The following is a 17,845-nucleotide window of genomic DNA, read 5'->3' as shown; positions in this document are numbered from 1 at the left end:
TGTGTGCCTCTGCATTCTGTGGCTGTGCCTCTGAGGGTTGTTCGTCTCTGTGTTGCATGGATAACCTTCGTGTTGCGTGTCCCTCTGTTACGTGGATTTGGGTGAGAGGAGGAGGGCTGTGTGTATGTCTCTGCCCAAAAGTGTTGATTGCGTGTCTACAAGTGTTGAGTGTGTGCTGCTGGGCTGGCTGGCTGGCTGTGAGGGTCTCTGTGCAGCCACACAGGAAGGCAGGCTCCGGAACCGGTGTTGGTGGTGGATCTTTCCATCGCGTGGGTCTCAGCATGTGTGGGAAGCTCTGGGTTTGGCTGTGTAGATCTGATTTCTGAGGGTTTGTGTGTCTCTGGGTTGTATATGTGTGTGGAGGAGACACACACAAGGCCTGGCTGAGGGGTCCAGTTGCTACATGCTCGCCACTACGCCCCCACGCACACGCATCACACACTCACTTCTCTATCATCCATTCACTGTAAAAACAAACTTTCCCTTTTCCGGAAAAGTCCCCCACCCCTATCCCATGCCTCTGCCCAGGAAAGCAGAGGCGGGAAGTCTGGGACTTGGGGGTGGTGGAGGGAGGGACAGGCAGGCAGGGCTCTGGGTTCAATTCTGGGCGCCGAGGTACTGTGTGACCCCCAGCTGCCGGCTGGCTGTCTCTGACCCACCTCTTCTGGGAAAATCGCTCTCAGTGTGGCTCCCGCTGGATGGGCTCCCCTCAGCGCCACCCCCAGCCATGGCTGTCAGCCCTTCTTCCCTGACCATGCTCTCCCTTTCCACCCTACCAGCTCAGCAGCACAACGTACCCTGTGGTTGTGAAGATGGGGCACGCACACTCTGGGATGGGTAAGGTAAGTCCCCGGGTGGGCTTTGTATGTGCGTGCTTGTAAATGATGCATGTTCCTGGCATCGTGCGGATATAAGAACAGGCATACCTCGTTTTATTGCACTTCGCTTTATTGCGCTTCACAGATACTACATTTTTTTTTACAAATTGAAGGTTCGTGACAACCCTGGGTTGTCAGATGATGGTTAGCATCTTTTAGCAATAAAGTCTTTTTAAGTTAAGGTATGTACATTGTTTTTCTTAGACACTTAGATGTATTGCACACTTAACAGATTACAGTATAAGCATAACTTTTATATGCACTGGGAAACCAAAAAGTTTGTGTGACTTGCTTTATTGTGACCTTCGCTTTATTGCGGTGGTCCAGAACTGAACCCACAGTATCTCCGAGAAGGTACGCCTGTTAGAAGTATATTGTGTATTCAGTGCACACAATAATTCTGTATAATTGTGTCGTTTATCTATTTGTATTTTTCCTCATATTCTTACATTTTGGTGGCCCAATTTTCTATCATGCGTTCAGCCAGTTTTGTGTGTCCTGTTATTTTGTTAGTGTATCCAGCACTGTGTCTGTGTATAGGCAGGCCTCTGTGTTGAACACACACTACATCATCTTTTACATTCAAGGGTCTTGGGGTCCTGTATGCTGTCCACCCATCTGATTTTGTCTGTGTGTCCGTAGAAAGCAGACTTGTAATTTGTATGTTTGAGTGTGTCCATGCTTCTGTATGTTTATATATTGTGTGTACAATTGATTTTGTCTGGGTGCCCACATGCATATACTGTATATACACACAATTTTCCCACAGCTTTACTGAGATATAATTCACATACCATACAACTTAACCATTTAAAGTAAACAAGTCTAAAACTCGGGTTTTGTGTGTTCACAGAGTTGTAGACGCCCAATTTGGTGTCTGTGTGTACATGTGAAAACCAGGAGACCCAGAATTAATGCATGCTTGAGTGCCTTGGGGTGTCCACCAAATTTCTGTGCACTCACCACACCTGTGTCATTTGCCCTAAGGCACCCCGACTGCCGCCCCCTCCTGACCGGGCCCTGCTCCCCACCCCACTCCCACAGGTCAAGGTGGACAACCAGCACGACTTCCAGGACATCGCGAGTGTCGTGGCACTGACCAAGACATATGCCACTGCCGAGCCCTTCATTGATGCCAAATACGATGTGCGCGTCCAGAAGATTGGGCAGAACTACAAGGCCTACATGTGAGTAAGGAGACCAAGGCCTGGGTAGGGGTCCCCTGCCCTGCCTTGTGCAGCCCAGGCCCCCCAAGCCTCTCTCCTGTCTCCTCTTACTCTCCAGGAGGACGTCAGTGTCAGGAAACTGGAAGACCAACACCGGCTCTGCGATGCTCGAGCAGATTGCCATGTCTGACAGGTGGGCGGCCTGAACTCGGGCTTGGGGGGTAGAAGTGTGGCCGCCCAGACCAGGCACTGACGGGCTTCCTTGCCTTGTGTCCTGGCAGGTACAAGCTGTGGGTGGACACGTGCTCAGAGATCTTTGGGGGACTGGACATCTGCGCAGTGGAAGCGCTGCATGGCAAGGACGGAAGGGACCACATCATTGAGGTAGGAGCACCCCAGAATTTGGTGGGGGCACAGAGCGGGGAGCAGGTGCAGGGCAGCAACACTGTGAAGCACGCCAGGGCCTAGAAAGCCCTCAGCGAATGGCAATATGTAAAACTGTAAAGTGCCTTGTGAACCGGGACATCCCTGGCAAATGGCAAAATACTTACTAAATTCTAAACTGCTCTGTGAACTTGGACATCTTTAGTGAAGCGCAAAACACTTGTTAAGCTGTAACGTCCTCTGTGAACTGAGACATTCTGGTGAATGACCAAGCACTTAGTAATCTTTAAAGTGTTCTGTGAATTTGTACTTGGCCAACAGCAAAGTACTTCGTAAGCTACAAAGAACTTTATAGAGAGTGGTGGTTGATACTAAAGCATTCTGTAAACTGTAAAGTACCTTAGGAAGGTACTGCTTAGTGAACAGCAAGGTGCTTCATAAAATTATTTTAAAGAGGAGCTCTGTAAACTGGGAAATCCTCATTATTGAAGCAAAGCGCTTTCAAAATTCTAAAGCTCTTTATAAGCAGCAGTGTCCCCGGTAAACAGTAAAGCAATCTGCAAACTGTAAAATACCTTGAAAATTCAGAGTGCATGGTAAACGGTAGCGCTTTATACATGGTAAAGCATCGTGTAAACAGTGGTGCCCTTTGCAAAGCACTTTCCAAAGTCTAAACACGCCATATATGTAACAGTCCTTTGTAAAGGGCAAGGAGCTTTGTAAACTGTAAAGTACCATGTAAACCACAAAGTTCTTTGTAAAACACAGAGCACCGAGCAAACTATAAAGCAGGGATTGGCAAACGTTTTCTGTCGAGGCCAGACGGTGCGTATCTTAGGCTTTGTGGGCCATACGGTCGCTACTGCAGCTCCTCAGTTCTGCAAGAGCAGCCACAGACGATACGGCAAGAAAGTAAGGGTGGCTGTGTTCCCATGAAACTTGGTTTATGGACAATGAAATTTAAACTTCATTTAATTTTCACGTCATGAAATCTTTTGATTTTTTTTCAATCATTAAAAAATGTAAAACCCATCCTTAGCTCCGGGGCCTGGGGCTGCACAGAAACAGGTGCTGGGCCGGATTTGGCCAGTAGGCCCTCATTAGCTCACCCCTGCTAGTCTGTCCTAAGCTGTAAGGTATCTCGTAAAAGGCAAGCCTTCCCCACACTGCATAATCGGTGCTTCTCATACTGAAGTTGGTTTCCTGAGCAGCCGCCAGTCATGCCTTTTCCCAACTTAAAGCACTTCGTCATCGTCACCCTCCCATGCACTTCCTGCTTCTCTCCTCACTGGATCCCTTCTCCTCCCCCAGGTGGTGGGCTCCTCCATGCCACTCATCGGTGACCACCAGGATGAAGACAAGCAACTCATCGTAGAGCTTGTGGTCAACAAGATGACCCAGGCCCTGCCCCGGCAGCGGCAGCGGGATGCCTCTCCCGGCAGGGGCTCCCACAGCCAGGTCAGGCCCCTGGCTCTGGCCCTTGGAGGCTAGTGGCGGGCAGGCCAGCCCTTGGTCATACTGTGTCACAGAGCTGATAATCAGCAGGCTAGGGGTATCGCCAGGACGCACATGTGTCGCAGCAGTTACCAACTATTTTAAAAAATGATAAATAGCTACTACCCTGACTTCCCTGAGTGCCTCCTGACCCCTCCCCTGGGAGTGAGTCCCGCACCCCACAACCTGCCATCCCCTCAGCTCAGCCACAAATGCGGCAACACCCAGCACACAGGGAACCCATGTCATTCTGATTGGCTGATGCTCCACCGGCTGGTAACTATTTTTAACCTCTCCTGCTCCACTCCTCTGCCGCAGACTCCGTCCCCAGGGGCCCTGCCCTTGGGCCGCCAGACCTCCCAGCAGCCCGCGGGGCCCCCAGCTCAGCAACGACCCCCGCCACAGGGTAAGTGAGGGGCCAGCTTCCTGGGCCCCGACCCCACCGGCAGCCCCCCACCTCTCACTTGCTCGCTCTCACGTGTGCACTTTCTCTCTGTCCCTCAGGCGGCCCTCCACAGCCGGGCCCAGGCCCCCAACGCCAGGGACCCCCGTTGCAGCAGCGCCCGACCCCGCAGGGTCAGCAGCACCTTTCGGGCCTTGGACCCCCAGCTGGCAGCCCCCTGCCCCAGCGCCTACCGAGTCCCACATCAGCGCCCCAGCAGCCTGCGTCCCAGGCCACACCGCTGCCCCAGGGTCAAGGCCGCCAATCCCGGCCAGTGGCGGGAGGCCCCGGGGCACCTCCAGCAGCCCGCCCACCGGCCTCCCCCTCTCCCCAGCGCCAGGCAGGCCCCCCACAGGCTACTCGTCAGACATCGGCCTCTGGTCAGGCTCCGCCAAAGGCCTCAGGGGCTCCACCGGGTGGTCAGCAGCGCCAGGGCCCACCCCAGAAACCCCCAGGCCCTGCCGGCCCCACACGCCAGGCCAGCCAGGCGGGTCCCATGCCCCGCACTGGGCCACCCACCACGCAGCAGCCTCGACCCAGTGGCTCGGGCCCCGCTGGACGTCCCACCAAGCCACAGCTGGCCCAGAAACCCAGCCAGGACGTGCCGCCACCTGCCACCGCCGCTGCCGGGGGACCCCCACACCCCCAGCTCAAGTAAGGGGATCCCACAGCAGCCCTCACCTTGCTGCTCACAGAATGCGCTCCTGCACCTGGAGGGCAGCCCCAGCTCCCAGGCTCCTCAGACCCAGGTCCTACACAGCTCTCTCTCCAGTTCCAGTCTGGGCCAGACCCCTCCCAGTTCACAGAGGCTCCTGCCCTCCATCCCAGAGAAACCCCCTTTGAAGTGCAGAATCCTCCCAGTAGGTCCTGGGAAAGCCCCCCAGCCCAGCTCCTCTCGGCCCACCCCAGGCGCCTTGCTGACCCTCCTTCAGTACTTCCCTGCCAAACTCATCCTCCTCCTGCCCAACCTGACTCCCCCCCAACCGAACCCGCAAACTCCTCCCGGCCCCATCCACAGTCCTCCTATGTCACTTCACTCTTCCCAGTCGTCCTCATGCTTTTCCTAAAGTCTAGGCTCCCTTCTGGTCCATCTCAGTCTCCTCCCAAATCACACCATCCTCTCTGCCTCTTCTGGTCCATTCCAGACCTCCTCTCTTAGCTCAGAAGTCCTCCCTGCCCCACCCAACTGCTCCCCCTTAGATTTGCCCCTTCCAGCCTGTCCTTGGTCCAAGCACCGCTCCCCCCTTTTCTGGACTCCTCACCCTTAGACTGGAAACCTCCCTGCCCATCGTCACCTATATATCAAACTCCTCCCAATCTAGCCTAGAATTATAAGAGAAGATTCAGCCCAGAACTCTTCCCATCAATCCCAGGCTTCTTCACCTTGGATCGAAGTCCTCCCAGCCTGGCCCAGGGCTCCTCCATTCGTCCTGAGACTCCCTCAGGGTCCAGGCCCGTGCTGGGGGGTGGGAGGGTCACAGGCACAGCCCCAGGACCAGAGGGGCAGGGCTGGGGCCGGGCCTGGGGTAACATTGTGTTTCTCTCCCCCTCCTCCCTTCCTCTCCCCCCCTTCCTCCCACGCCTCCACCTTGTTTCTCTCTAGCAAATCCCAGTCTCTGACCAATGCCTTCAACCTTCCAGAGCCAGCCCCGCCCAGGCCCAGCCTTAGCCAGGACGAGGTGAAAGCTGAGACCATCCGCAGCCTGAGGAAGTCTTTCGCCAGCCTCTTCTCCGACTGACACCCCACCCTGAGAGCCCCCAAATCCCTGGGCAACCCCTGTCTGGGCCCTGAATCTAATTCTCACTTCTGGAAGCTCATCCCTTGAGAAGCCCTCTCCTGGATCGCCAAGATCCCTCTTCTCACTCCTCAGAATGCCCAAGTCCCTGGGGAAACCTCACTCCTGGTCCTAAATCCAGTTCTCATGTTTATAATTCCCAAGTCCTTTCAAAAACTGAGACCTACTTCTCAGTTTTAGAACCTCCAAATCCCTGAAGACCTCCACTCCTGGTGCCCTCAGAATGCATTTTCCTTTCTGGAAGCTCCCAAACACCAGGCAACCCCTCCCGGAGCCCTGAAATTCCTGGAAAACCCCACTCCTGGTACCAGATCTCTCAAGCACACCTTGTTCCCTATCAAAATTTCCCAAATCCTTAAGAAACCCCTACCTTTGAGACCCTTTCTATGGATCTCACATCTCTGGAGATCCACCTCTTCAACTGCCCCCACCCAGCTCCCCAAGGATTTCCCTTCACCCCCCCCCCCACCCCAACCAACCCCACTCAACACACTGGGAGCTCCTCCCACTGCTAGGACCCCTCAATTCCCCAGGGACCCCTGCCCCACTTTCCTGCCTCTGACAGCTGTCTTTAAATATGCAAACTCCACCCATCCTCCCAGAATCCTTTGCACACAGAAGGCCAGTGGTCCCCCACTTCCCCACCTTTGCAGTGATGTCTGTGTCTGTGACTGACGTGGCCTCCTCTCGTGCCGTGCTTGGCATATGTGGTCCTCGTTCATCGTGCCGCCTGTGGTGATGCGTGCAGTGGCGCTGTTTGTGTGGTCCGCACCTCCCCTCAACCTCCAGCCCTTGCCTGGACTCACCCTCACCCCTCAGCGGCTCTGAACCCCATGAGAAGAGTCCGGAAGAAAAATAAACAAGCAAAGGCCCAGCAGAATTCTGTGCTTCTTGGTGAAGAAAGAGGGGAGTCCTTGAATGGTGGGAGACAGAGGGGACCCCCCAAATCCACATGGGGTGCTGGGGACCCCAAAATCCAGTGGAAGGCACATCAGGCACAAATTCCAGAGAGGTTCTGAGTGGAATCCCTGCCACAAATCCCAGCCGTTGGAGATGGAGGAGCTCCCGAATTTAGAAGTATCGCCAAAGCCAAGAGGAAACCGAATTATGGAGGAGGCAGGGGTCTCGGTCTTTGAGGGTCCCTCAATTCCAGAGGAACTTGAAAAGTACATGGGCACCCCCTCATCTCCCAGGGCAGGGATGGGGGATCCTCAGGCAGTAACGGGGCAGAGACAGAACATTGATTGCTTGGTGGGCAGGGCTCCTTGGCGTGGCAGGTTGAGATTGACTCCCTGGTAGCTGGGGGTGGGGCCTAAGGCACAAGGCGGGCTGCGCTGAGTAGGCAGGCAGGCAACTCATCAGCCTGGGTACGGTGCAAGGAGGGTTCGGAGGCACTCCGCTCAATCTTGGGGAGTGACCGCTGCAGCAGCTCAATCGTGGCCAGGATCTGGGGGCAGGGGCGGGTGAGGAGGGGTGTCCAGAGCCGCGTGGGCACCCGGACACCCCCAGACCCCAGCCTAATGGGGAAGCACACACTCACACACATTGTACACCTCGGAGCCTTGAACACAACACAGTTCACATTCACACCTCAGAGTCCTTCTCCTCAGAGGCTCCCTCCCCAGGGTGTCCAGCCCTCCTCCTCGGCCCACCTGTGGGAAGAGGGGCCGCTCCTCCCGCTGGAACTTGAGGCAGTCAGACAGCAGGCGCCTCATGGCCTTGGGGCAGTTGCTGGAGATTTTGCTGAGGTCCGGGGACAGATAGCCACGGCCCACCATAAAGATAATCTGGGAGGGAGGACAGGAATGGGGTGATCTGGGGGTCTGGGCTGGGAAGCCCAGGGAATTCTGGGTCTTGAGGGACCTGGAGGGCTCCTTTTAGGAGAACTGGGGTATTCTGGGTATTGGGGCCCAGAGGACTGTGGGTATCTTGTGGATCTAAAGATTCTGGGTCTCTGAGGACTTAGAAGGATTCTCTGCTTACAGAACAGAAGGATTTAAGCTTGGGGGAAGTCAAGGACTGTAGGTGTCCGGGGCCCAGATGATTATGGGTCCACAGGTTTCTAGGGGGCTTAGGGGCCTAGAAAGTACTGAGTCTTGGGGAAACATGAAGTTCTGGGTCTGGAGGAAGCTAAAGGATTCCAGCCCTCAGTAGCTTGTATTTCTGTAGAGGTCTGGGGCCTACAGGACTATGGGTCCACGTGGTCTGTAGGATTGTGAGTGCTCAAGACCCAAAGACTACTGGTACCTGAAGCCTAGAGGATCCTGGGTTTCTGAGGGTCTGGGAGATTCCAGGCCTTGAACCTGGAGAAATGTCTGGGGCCTAGAATATTATGGATTCAAGGGCCCTGAAGTCTGACAGATACCTAAGGCCTGAATGGTTGTAGGTAACTGTGAGGATTCCAGAAGTACAAAGGGATTGTTTCTGGGAGAAATGGGACTCTGGTCTTTGGGGACTTTGGAGAGTTTGAGTACCCAGGCCAGAGGACTGTATGTGTCTAGGGGTCCAGAGGGCTTCTGGGCTTTGGGGGGCCTAGGGGGATTCTGGGTATAGGGGATTCAGGAGATTCTGGACTTTGAGGACCCAGAGGAGTAGATGTGGGTGAAGGAGGGAATTCTGGGTATGGAAGACCCAGAGGAATCTGGGAATCCTCAGCTCAGAAAACTTGGGGTTTCTGGGGGAAGTGTGGTGTTCTTGGTCCGTGCAAAGGTGGAGATCTGAGGTTTGGAGGCTGAGGGGATCCCTTGGCCTGGGAGATGGCAGGTAAGGCACGGGGCTCACCTGGTCACGGCTGCCAATGTGGCTGTAAGGCAGCGAGCCGGTCATGAGCTCGTAGAGCACAACCCCATAGGCGTAGACATCTGACTGGAAGCTGTAGGGGTTCGGGTCCTGCATACGGATCACCTCAGCTGCCTTCAATAGGCCGGACCGGGCAGGAGGAATGTGGAGGTCAGCAAATGACTGGCCCATAGGCCCAGAGCCCACCAGCCACACTGGGTGTAACTCAGAGCCACCCACACGGGGTGAAGCATGAGCAGTCCAGACACCCACACCTTGGGGTGCAGGCATCCCCGGCCCCACTCGGCCTCCCACATCCTACCCCAGCAGCCCATGTCCCTATATGCCCCCAGTCCAGCCTGGCCCAACTCACCATCCATAGCACAGAGCCCGAGGGCTGCTCCAAAGGCTGGGCTCCACTCCACCGTGTCTTCACTGTGGCCAGGCCAAAGTCCCCGATCTTCACCGTGAGCCCCTCGTGTAGGAAGATGTCCGCCAGGGTCAAGGGCCACTACAGGGACTCCCAATAGCCGGGCTTCTCGCCCTGACTGGGAGGCTCTCGTTGACACCTCCACACCAGTCACGCCTCTAACCCCGACCAGAAGCCCCGCAATGTCACACAAACTAGCCACAACCTTGACTTGGGTGGGGAGCTCCAATTAATGCCCCCTACACTTGGCCCTCCTGTGCCTCCTGACTAGGAAGCTCCTCTAATGGCACCCACACTCACCATGCCTGTGACACTGGTCAGGAGCTCCCCTAACGCCCTCCACAGCTGCTGCTCCTCAGACCCTGACCAGAGTCCCGAAGAACGCTAGCACCTGCACCAGCCAAAACCCTGACTCCTGACCAAGAGACTCCCATTAAAGGCCCCTCCCCAGCCACAGCTCTGGCACCTGGCAAAGGGAAATGCCACGTGTGCCCCTCCCTGTTTGCCCCCAGAAAGCCTCCCACAAGAGCCATCCCTCTAAGCCCTCATCCTGTTTGATGCCCCCCACCCCAGCCCAGCCCTTAGAGAGGAACATGTAGATACTGTTCGACTTGAGATCTCGATGGATGATGTTCTTGGCATGGAGGTAGCTGTTGGGGTACAAGCAGGTGTCAGATGGTCTGAGGGCTACCTCATCTCCCCACCCCCAGATCCCCCAGCCCCTCCCTAGTCCCCGGGCCAGGACGCTCACTCCATGCCCTGGGCAGTCTGCCGGGCCACGTCAATGAGCTGGACCATGTCGAAGCGTGTGTCGGCCACGTGCAGGTGGTGGTAGAGACTGGAGCCCTCGCACCACTGTGTGATGATGGCAAATCCCGGCCGGGTCATGAAGCCCATGAACAGCAAGATGTTGACGTGACGTGTCTTCCTGCAGGCAGGGCGGGCGGGAGGTATCAGGGCAGGGAGGGTAAACAGCAACTTTCTGAGCACTGGGAATGGCGCTGTTCACTGCTGCCTTCTGCCATCATTCCCACCCTGGCTTTCAGGAGGCTCAGGGCCAGACTATGGCCAGATTCAATGAATTTGTGAGATGTGTTTGCTGGGCTATGATTCCACGCTGGGCGCTTATGTCCTGGGCTTCCTCATCCAAGTCTCCCAACAAAAGCAGGAGGGAGGGATTACCCCTCACCCCCTGCTGACCAGGACTGTCTTAATCATCAGTACCTGCCATACCTCTGACCCTGATCATGACCTGAGCCTGTGACCATTTGAGATGAGATGAGAAAGTGGAATGCCAACCTTCATCAGTGATATATCAACAGAATATTGATAAATGCCTGGTAAAAATATCAGTGATGTGTGACTATATCCTGTTAACCATGAGAGGCTTAGAGGTAAAGAGCTTGGGATTTGGACTCAAATTAGATCCTAAGTTCCAATCCAGGCTTCCCTGGGTACTCACTGTACAATCTCAGGGAAGACACTTAACTTCTCTGTGCCTCATTTTCCTCAACTGCAAAACTGTGATAATTCCGTGAGCTACCTGACAGGGGTGTTGGGAGGACTATGTGAGTAAATAACCTGTAAGGTGCTTATTAGAACAGCTGAACACAAGCAAGCACCCTGAAAATATCACTGTCCTTGCTGTTATCGCTACTGGGTACCTAGGTTACCTGACAGAAACTCTGTCCTGTATGAATGGAGTCACCCTCATTTAGAAGAAAACTTTCACTCCTTATAGAAGTATTAACTGCAGTTACAATGGTAACTTACACGCAAAGAACATCAACAACGCTCCGCAATTTTGCTCACAGCACGTTAGTATTCTTCACAGCAGTTAGGTTATAGTTTCAATACGAACACAACGCAAATTCACAGCCTGCTCAAATCATTGTCATTTCATAGAGAGGAGCAAAGACTGAAAATTTCCTTACTGTGGCATCCATTATGAGGATGAGTATTAAAACAGCACAAGGAATTATGATAACGTCAACTCTGCAACATAATTGTGCCCACTTGTCAGAGGGGAAAGCCCACCCTGGCAACCCCAGGAGTGGTAGGAACTAGGGTGGCAAAAAGGGAGCATCAGGGTTTCTTAGCACAAATGAGTTAATATAGTATGAATGATATATTAGGCTGAGCAACCACAATCATTAATCAAACAATGATTAAATTCTGGTTCTGATTATAGTTCTAATACTGTTCTTTAAAGTATGGTATTGTTATAATTAATAACAAGAAGGCAACACAATAAACATATACTAATGATGCAGAACAAGCAGAGGAGAGGGAAGGACGCCAGGCTGCCTGGCGATGCAGTTAACTCACATTATGCCATTGATGTAAGTACCACAGTAACATTAGTGATACCCATTTCACAGCAGGCAAATGAAAAGACCCACATTTTGGAGGCAGAGCCATTAATTAATATCAGTATTTACACAAACACAAACACCAATGTGACCAGAGGTCCTCTAAACATACCCTTTTCCCACAGGGGAAAGGGGCTTCTCTGATAGAGAAGAAACTTACCATTATGGTTATAACACCACACATACACAGGGGACGTGCAGGAAGTGCCTTCAGTATGGCCTTTCCCCAGAGAGGCACCAAGGCGGTGCCCACCGCCCCTGCCCCCATCCCTGTGCGCGAGCAATCTCACCTGAGCACCTGCATCTCGTTCTTGAAGGCCTGGGCCTGCTCAGCTGTGGGTTGGGCCACCTTGAGCACCTTCACGGCCACATCGCCGTGCCACCGCCCACGAAACACGGTCCCAAACGAGCCCGTCCCGATCCTCTTCAGCAGCTGCACCTCACTGGGTGGCACCTCCCAGTAATAGCCCGAGTCCCGGTACCCCAGATTCTTCTGCGGGCCACAAGGGCGGCATCTCAGGGGCCTGCCCACACCCCTCATCACTCGGCCTGCGGTGCCCCCACCAAAGGTGCCCCCTGGAGCTCACCACTTTCTTCTTGTCATCGGCCAAGGACTTCCGCTCCCGCTGCTCTGACGGGGACTTGGAATGTGGGGACTTCCTCCCCGAGGACACGCTGGCCGGGCTGGGGCTCCCCCGGGGGGTTCCATCGCCACCACCTCTATTCCCGGCAGCTGCAGTTGCGGAGAGGATGTGAGTGGAGCCGGGTGGGGTGGGGTGGGGGACTCAGGGTGCAGGTAGCGGGGGGCTCACCGTCAGTGTTGAAACTCTGGGCAGGGAGCTGGAAGCAGAGGGCTGGGCGTCAGAGAGAGGACATGGAAGACAACAGGAATGGCCCTCCCCTCTGCCCGGTGCTCCCCCGTGACCTCCCGCCTCGACACCAACCTGGATGAGGCCGGAGTCCATGGGGGCTGTGGTGCTGACCATGTGGACGTTGGGGGTGGATGTGGAGCGGATGCGCTGGAGGGGGGCGTTGGCCGGGGCAGGGAAGGGGAAGTGCTTGGGGTCGCGGTGCTGGGTGCAGGAGCTGGCAGGGGAAAGGCTGTGAAATCACTGTCAAGTGAATGAGAGAACCAGCAGAACTGCCACCACTGCCCACGCCCCGCCCCGTCCTAAGTGTGTGTTTAGCTCACACAGAGTAAACGTCCACTGTCATTACTATTATGCATTTGTTCAAGAAGCGCTGACTGAGTGCCTGCCATGTGCCAGATACCATTCTAGGTAGTGGAAATAAAACTGTGGACGAAACAAATAAAGGTTCTACACGCATGCTGATTTGAACTGTACTAAAAATTTTAAATTTAAAAAAAACAAAAAACAAATAAAGGTTCTTGCCCTCACGGGGCTGACTGCAGCAGGAAAAAAGAGAAATAAAAACAAAGAATATTTAATATGTCCAATGGTGATAGGTGCAATAAAGCAAAAAATAAAGCAACATAAGGAGACAGGAAGTGTCCCTGGTGATGTCAGGAAAGGCTTCTCTGAGCAAGTGACATTTGAGCGAAGACTTAAAGGAAGGACAGCAAGCCATGCAGATAGTGGGGGAAAAGCAATATATAATATTGTATAACTATATGTACTATTCAAATATATTATGTATTATATAACATACAGTATGTTATCTATATTAAAATTACAATGCTTTACACATATTATAATAATGTTATATGTTACACATACACATCTGTTATACATGATATATACTAAATATATTATAATGTTACAAAAATACTTAATGGTCCCTTCACTATCCTGAAATGCAATTCATAGATAATTTATTCACACATACCCATAATTAAAAATAACATAATGCTCTAACTTTACTATTTCATATATTACATAAAAATGTTTGATGTTCTACATTATATGAAAATATTATCAACATAACACATAATACAATAGCATAAATATATCATATAAATATTGACATTATAAAATATATAGATATATAAAATGCATATCATATGAACATGATATATTAGAGCAATAATATATTTCAACATTGAAATACTATAGTATTATAATACTTAACATAAAGGAGAAGTGAAAGGGAATTTACGATAAAATAATATGTATTTCAAAGTGGAAAGGCTTGAGCATGGTTATACTGGAAGAATTAACTAAGTAGTTAGATGCATATATATAGATATATATTATAATTAATAAGAACTTATCCTATACTAGTTCTTGTTCTAAGCATTGGACATGTCTCAACTCATTTAATCCTCACCAGAACCCTATGTGGTCATTATCCGCTCTTTACAGATGAGAAAACTAAGGCCCAGAGAGATCAGGGGACTCACCCAAGGCCCCAGAGCTCCATGCCCTTACTCACACTTGTAGGTGCTAAATAAATGTTCATGGAGTAAACAAATGAATTCAGTATGGCTTGTACTCTACGGAGGCCTCCAGATCTTTTTCTTCTGACAGCAGCCCTTCAGCTAAGGCATTCCCTACCTGGGACCCTGAGGGGTGAGTGGCTCATTCAGGGGGCGGTTCGAGGGAGCCTCATGCTGTCTGGAGCCTCCGGACAAATCCTGGACACTGTGGTAGAACCTTGAGGGCATTCAGGGTGTAAAGCAAGGGAACGTGGGTCAGCTGTCTGTAAGAGCCTTGTGGCTGGGCCTCTGTCCTCCCCATCCCCCTGCCCACCCCAGGCCAGGCTCACTGTCGGCGGTTGGTACTCATGTCGACACAGACTGTGGGGACCTTGGAGGAACAATGCTGGTGGAACTTGTATCCACAGGTTTGGCAGCGGAAGCCATGGAACAGAAACTTAAGGCAGAAGTCACAAAAGGCCAGGCTGAAGAACGTCTTCCGTACCTGCTGTCACAGAGTAGAGAAGATTGAGGCCTGGTCAGGGACCCTCCCGCCACACCCACGGTCTGCCCCCACTTTCTACCCTGCACTCACAAAATTGTGCATGGTCAGGGGGACGTCTTCGAGGACCTCCACAATGAGCTCCTCGCCATCCAGGGGGGCAATGGCTGTGTCCCAGGCGGTGACTGTCTTTCGCCTGCAGAAGGCATGGAAGGGAGTGAGTGGGAGGGTGGACAGGGGCCATGGGGAAGAAGGGAACCCCTCAAAAGTCCCTCCAAGCCTGCCATCCATGCAATAATAGATGACATGTTTTATTCTTAGTACAGCAACTCTAGGAACTAGTACTATCCTTGCCCCCATTTTACGTATGGGGAAACTGAGGCTCAGGGGGATGAAACGACTTGTCCAGAGCCACAAGGGATTGTGAGTGGCAGGACAGTGCGAAGAGTCCATGCTCTTAGCCACAAGACGAGCAGCAAATGAGACTGAAGAAACAACTAAATCTTAGAAGTCCTGAGCAAGCCCCCGACAAAGCAGCTGGTGAGGCACTGAGATAACAAATAAAAAGCAATGCGTGAATTGAATACAAAAAAGTTAAGGAACTCTAAAACGGAGGAATAAAGGGAAGGTCAGCGAGGCCCACACAGCAGACAGAGAACAAGGAAATGGGGGAAGGAGAGAGCTGACAAATTGATAAAACAGTGAAAGATGAAACAGATGAATTCTGGGAGGACATGACGGAGCACGGTGAGGATTTGGGGTCCAAGAAGAAAATGAGTTGCTGACCTTACAGGCCAATAAACTAATGAAGTAATGAGACAAAAGCTGGATGCACTCACGGATTCACTGAATGAAGGGAAGACTAACAGAGACTGCACAGCAGAGTGGAGAGTCGCATGACTCTGAGGAGGGGCTGGAAGGCTGCGTGCCTAGTTGGAGGTGGCGGTGCCACACTTACCCCTTGATGAGCCGGTAGACCACACAGCAATCCTGATTGAGACCCCGCACCTTGAGGGCCTTGTCTAGAGAGTCGTAGACACTCATGCCATCCCGGACAGTCACCTGTGTGTGTGTAGGTGTGAGGAGTCAGCGCTCAGTGGGGTCCCCAGCTGACTCTCCCAGCCCTTGTCACCTTTCTGATCCAAGATTTACAACTGGGTCCACGCCCACCCCTTGCCAGTTTTGCTCCCGTCAGACTCACCACCGTGCGTTGCTTGTTGGGCAGGTACACTTTGACGGTGCCCACTGCCCGGGACGGCTCGGCCCCGTTGGCAGGGGGGCCCCGTGGTGGCTCCATGGAGCCTAGGACTTTGTCAAGACGGGCTAAGGTGGGGCTGGGCAGGTGCCATGGGGCTCCTAGAAGACAGAGGGAAAATTCAGAGGTCCCATAATGATGGTCTGGAAGCAAAGTGGCAGGGGGCAAAAATTCAATCTCCCAGCTCCACGTCACCCCTTGTAGCCTAATTTCCACACAGCCCAAGGGATCCAGTTCCTCCTCTGCTCAGCCGCTCCTGTTGTTTGTCTCACACTTAAGTGCCAAGGTCTCGGATTCTCTGCATAGGGCAGGGTGGGGTGGGGGGTAGGACATAGTGAGAGGTACACACACTGTCCCGGAGGGCACAAGAGCACGTAAGTCTCCGTGCTAGGGACTAACGGGGAAGTCAGCACGCACTGCACTGGGGCCTGTCAGGTACGTAATGGACATGAACAGGCTGCCCTGGCTTTCTAATGGCGAAGGGGGTTACCAGATACTGTGGTGCGGAGGGAGTCACAGACAGGGTGATGGGGAACTAACAGAGGATCATCAGATACTGCCCTTAGTTTGAGGGAAGTGGGAATTGCATCAAACAGTGTTCGTAAGGGCACTGTGGGCATCCCAAAGCCCTGAACTGTAATGATGGTAGGTTCACGGATACTGTGTTACGTGGCTAATGGGAGTCACCAGACTGTGATGGGGAGTTCATAGAGGCTCAGCAGACACTACGCTGAGGGGAGATGTAATAGGGGTCACTAGGGACTGTAATGGGAAGAAGAGTGGATAACGGGTGTCACCAGACACTGTCATGGGGGAAAGGAGGGTAATGGAGCATCACCAGACGTGGCTGAGTTGAGATAAACGGGGGTAAAGCGCGGGTGGGGCGGAGGGCGCGCCAAAATTCTCCCTGACAGCTAATGAAAGGGTCGCAGGCATATTACTGGTGATCATGGAAGGAGGCTGGGGAGGGTTAAAGAGGAGGAATGGGGGAATCCTCAAACATTCTCCTAGTGGGCTAGACATTGATCCAGAATAAGGAAAGCGAGAAGTGAGCTACGTCTTCACGCATTCCCCGTTGTCGGTAAGCAAGGGTCATCAGATACCTTAAGGAGGTTAAGAGGGACTGCACATGACAAGGCACCACAACCCAAGCCCCATTCGGCCCGGCCCCGCCCACCGAGGGCCTTCCAGCTCTGCGCAGGCGCGCTGCCACACGCGACGGGCGAAACCATCCCCCGCAGCCTTGCACCCCTATTCCAGTCTACCCCCCCCCCGCGTTGTCGACGATGGTCTCACCCCAGGTCAAACCACTCCTCCGGTTCCGGGCGGGGGGCGTCGGGGCCCAGGCGCAGCCATCCTGGAGCTGAGCTTTCGGTCCCGGCTCCCTACCCGAGCCCAGCGGTCGCTCCAGAAACCTAACCCTGCCGGGCCCGCCCTCACCTGTCACGCCGCTACAGCCGCCGCCGCCTCCATCTTGGGCCTGTCTTCTTGTTTCCTTACAGAGTCCGCCTCCACCGCCCCTTGGACTTTGGCTATTGGCTCCGGAGGACTCAGCCCTCCACTCGTATTGGATTAGAGTCACGCCTGTCAAGGCAGGACCGGCGGAATGTGGGTCGTGTTCCGCATTAGGAGGGGCTGCCTGAAACGTCAGGGTCTAGGGCAAATTCGCACGTCCTGACTCGCGCAGGCGCAGTCGGGAGGAGACCTGCGTTCCGTGGGCTTTAACCCCAATCGTGCCGTAGTGGAATCAAGCAGGGTTTTTTTCGGTTTGTTTGGTTTTTTTGGTCACCTGGGGCTGACTTTAGGGATCCCCGAATTTGGGCGGGGGATCCTTAAGCGTCCTTTTTGCTCCAGTGACCCGGCGCCTTAAGTACCCATTTGGGATTTTCCTGTCTCAGTTTTACCGTCTTTGAAATGGGTTAGAATCAGACCAAATATCTGCAAAGTTTTCCAATTCTGAGAGACTGTAGT

At 53.3% G+C, this 17,845-nt stretch overlaps 2 protein-coding genes across 9 annotated transcripts in view; one reads left to right on the top strand and one right to left on the bottom strand.

Moving 5' to 3' along the window:
* SYN1 (synapsin I) overlaps positions 1-7,034 on the top strand; it is a 45,100-nt gene extending 38,066 nt beyond the window's left edge. The window contains exons 6-13 of one of the 2 annotated variants that reach the window (XM_059911554.1): positions 780-842; positions 1,923-2,065; positions 2,163-2,237; positions 2,326-2,428; positions 3,740-3,886; positions 4,241-4,328; positions 4,427-5,018; positions 6,004-7,034. In XM_059911554.1, coding sequence (XP_059767537.1) covers positions 780-842; positions 1,923-2,065; positions 2,163-2,237; positions 2,326-2,428; positions 3,740-3,886; positions 4,241-4,328; positions 4,427-5,018; positions 6,004-6,103 — 1,311 coding nt within the window. In that variant the 3' untranslated portion in view covers positions 6,104-7,034. Of the gene's footprint in view, positions 1-779; positions 843-1,922; positions 2,066-2,162; positions 2,238-2,325; positions 2,429-3,739; positions 3,887-4,240; positions 4,329-4,426; positions 5,019-5,967 lie in introns of both variants that reach the window. The other variant, XM_059911553.1, reaches the window with a different exon arrangement.
* Positions 7,031-17,420, bottom strand: ARAF (A-Raf proto-oncogene, serine/threonine kinase). Of its 7 annotated transcripts, none has more exons than XM_059911559.1 (16): positions 17,315-17,420; positions 15,821-15,975; positions 15,578-15,681; positions 14,713-14,815; positions 14,468-14,625; positions 14,257-14,355; positions 12,685-12,841; positions 12,553-12,580; positions 12,328-12,473; positions 12,031-12,233; positions 10,120-10,296; positions 9,972-10,018; positions 9,312-9,430; positions 8,942-9,073; positions 7,813-7,947; positions 7,031-7,607 (listed from the first exon to the last, which is right to left on the bottom strand). In XM_059911559.1, the coding sequence occupies exons 2-16, from the start codon at positions 15,914-15,916 to the stop codon at positions 7,473-7,475; spliced, it is 1,839 nt and encodes a 612-aa protein (XP_059767542.1). In that variant the 5' UTR covers positions 15,917-15,975; positions 17,315-17,420; the 3' UTR covers positions 7,031-7,472. The 7 variants fall into 7 exon arrangements, with proteins under 7 accessions (XP_059767542.1, XP_059767539.1, XP_059767538.1 ...); XM_059911556.1 differs by having other exon boundaries at positions 12,685-12,826; positions 17,315-17,395; XM_059911555.1 differs by having other exon boundaries at positions 14,468-14,622; positions 17,315-17,395.
* Positions 17,421-17,845: the final 425 nt, after the last annotated feature.

This window comes from Balaenoptera ricei, chromosome X (genome assembly GCF_028023285.1).
Source record: "Balaenoptera ricei isolate mBalRic1 chromosome X, mBalRic1.hap2, whole genome shotgun sequence".
NCBI lineage: Eukaryota > Metazoa > Chordata > Mammalia > Artiodactyla > Balaenopteridae > Balaenoptera > Balaenoptera ricei.
The sequence above is the reverse complement of the archived record's forward strand: the minus strand, read 5'-3'. Positions and strand labels throughout refer to the sequence as shown.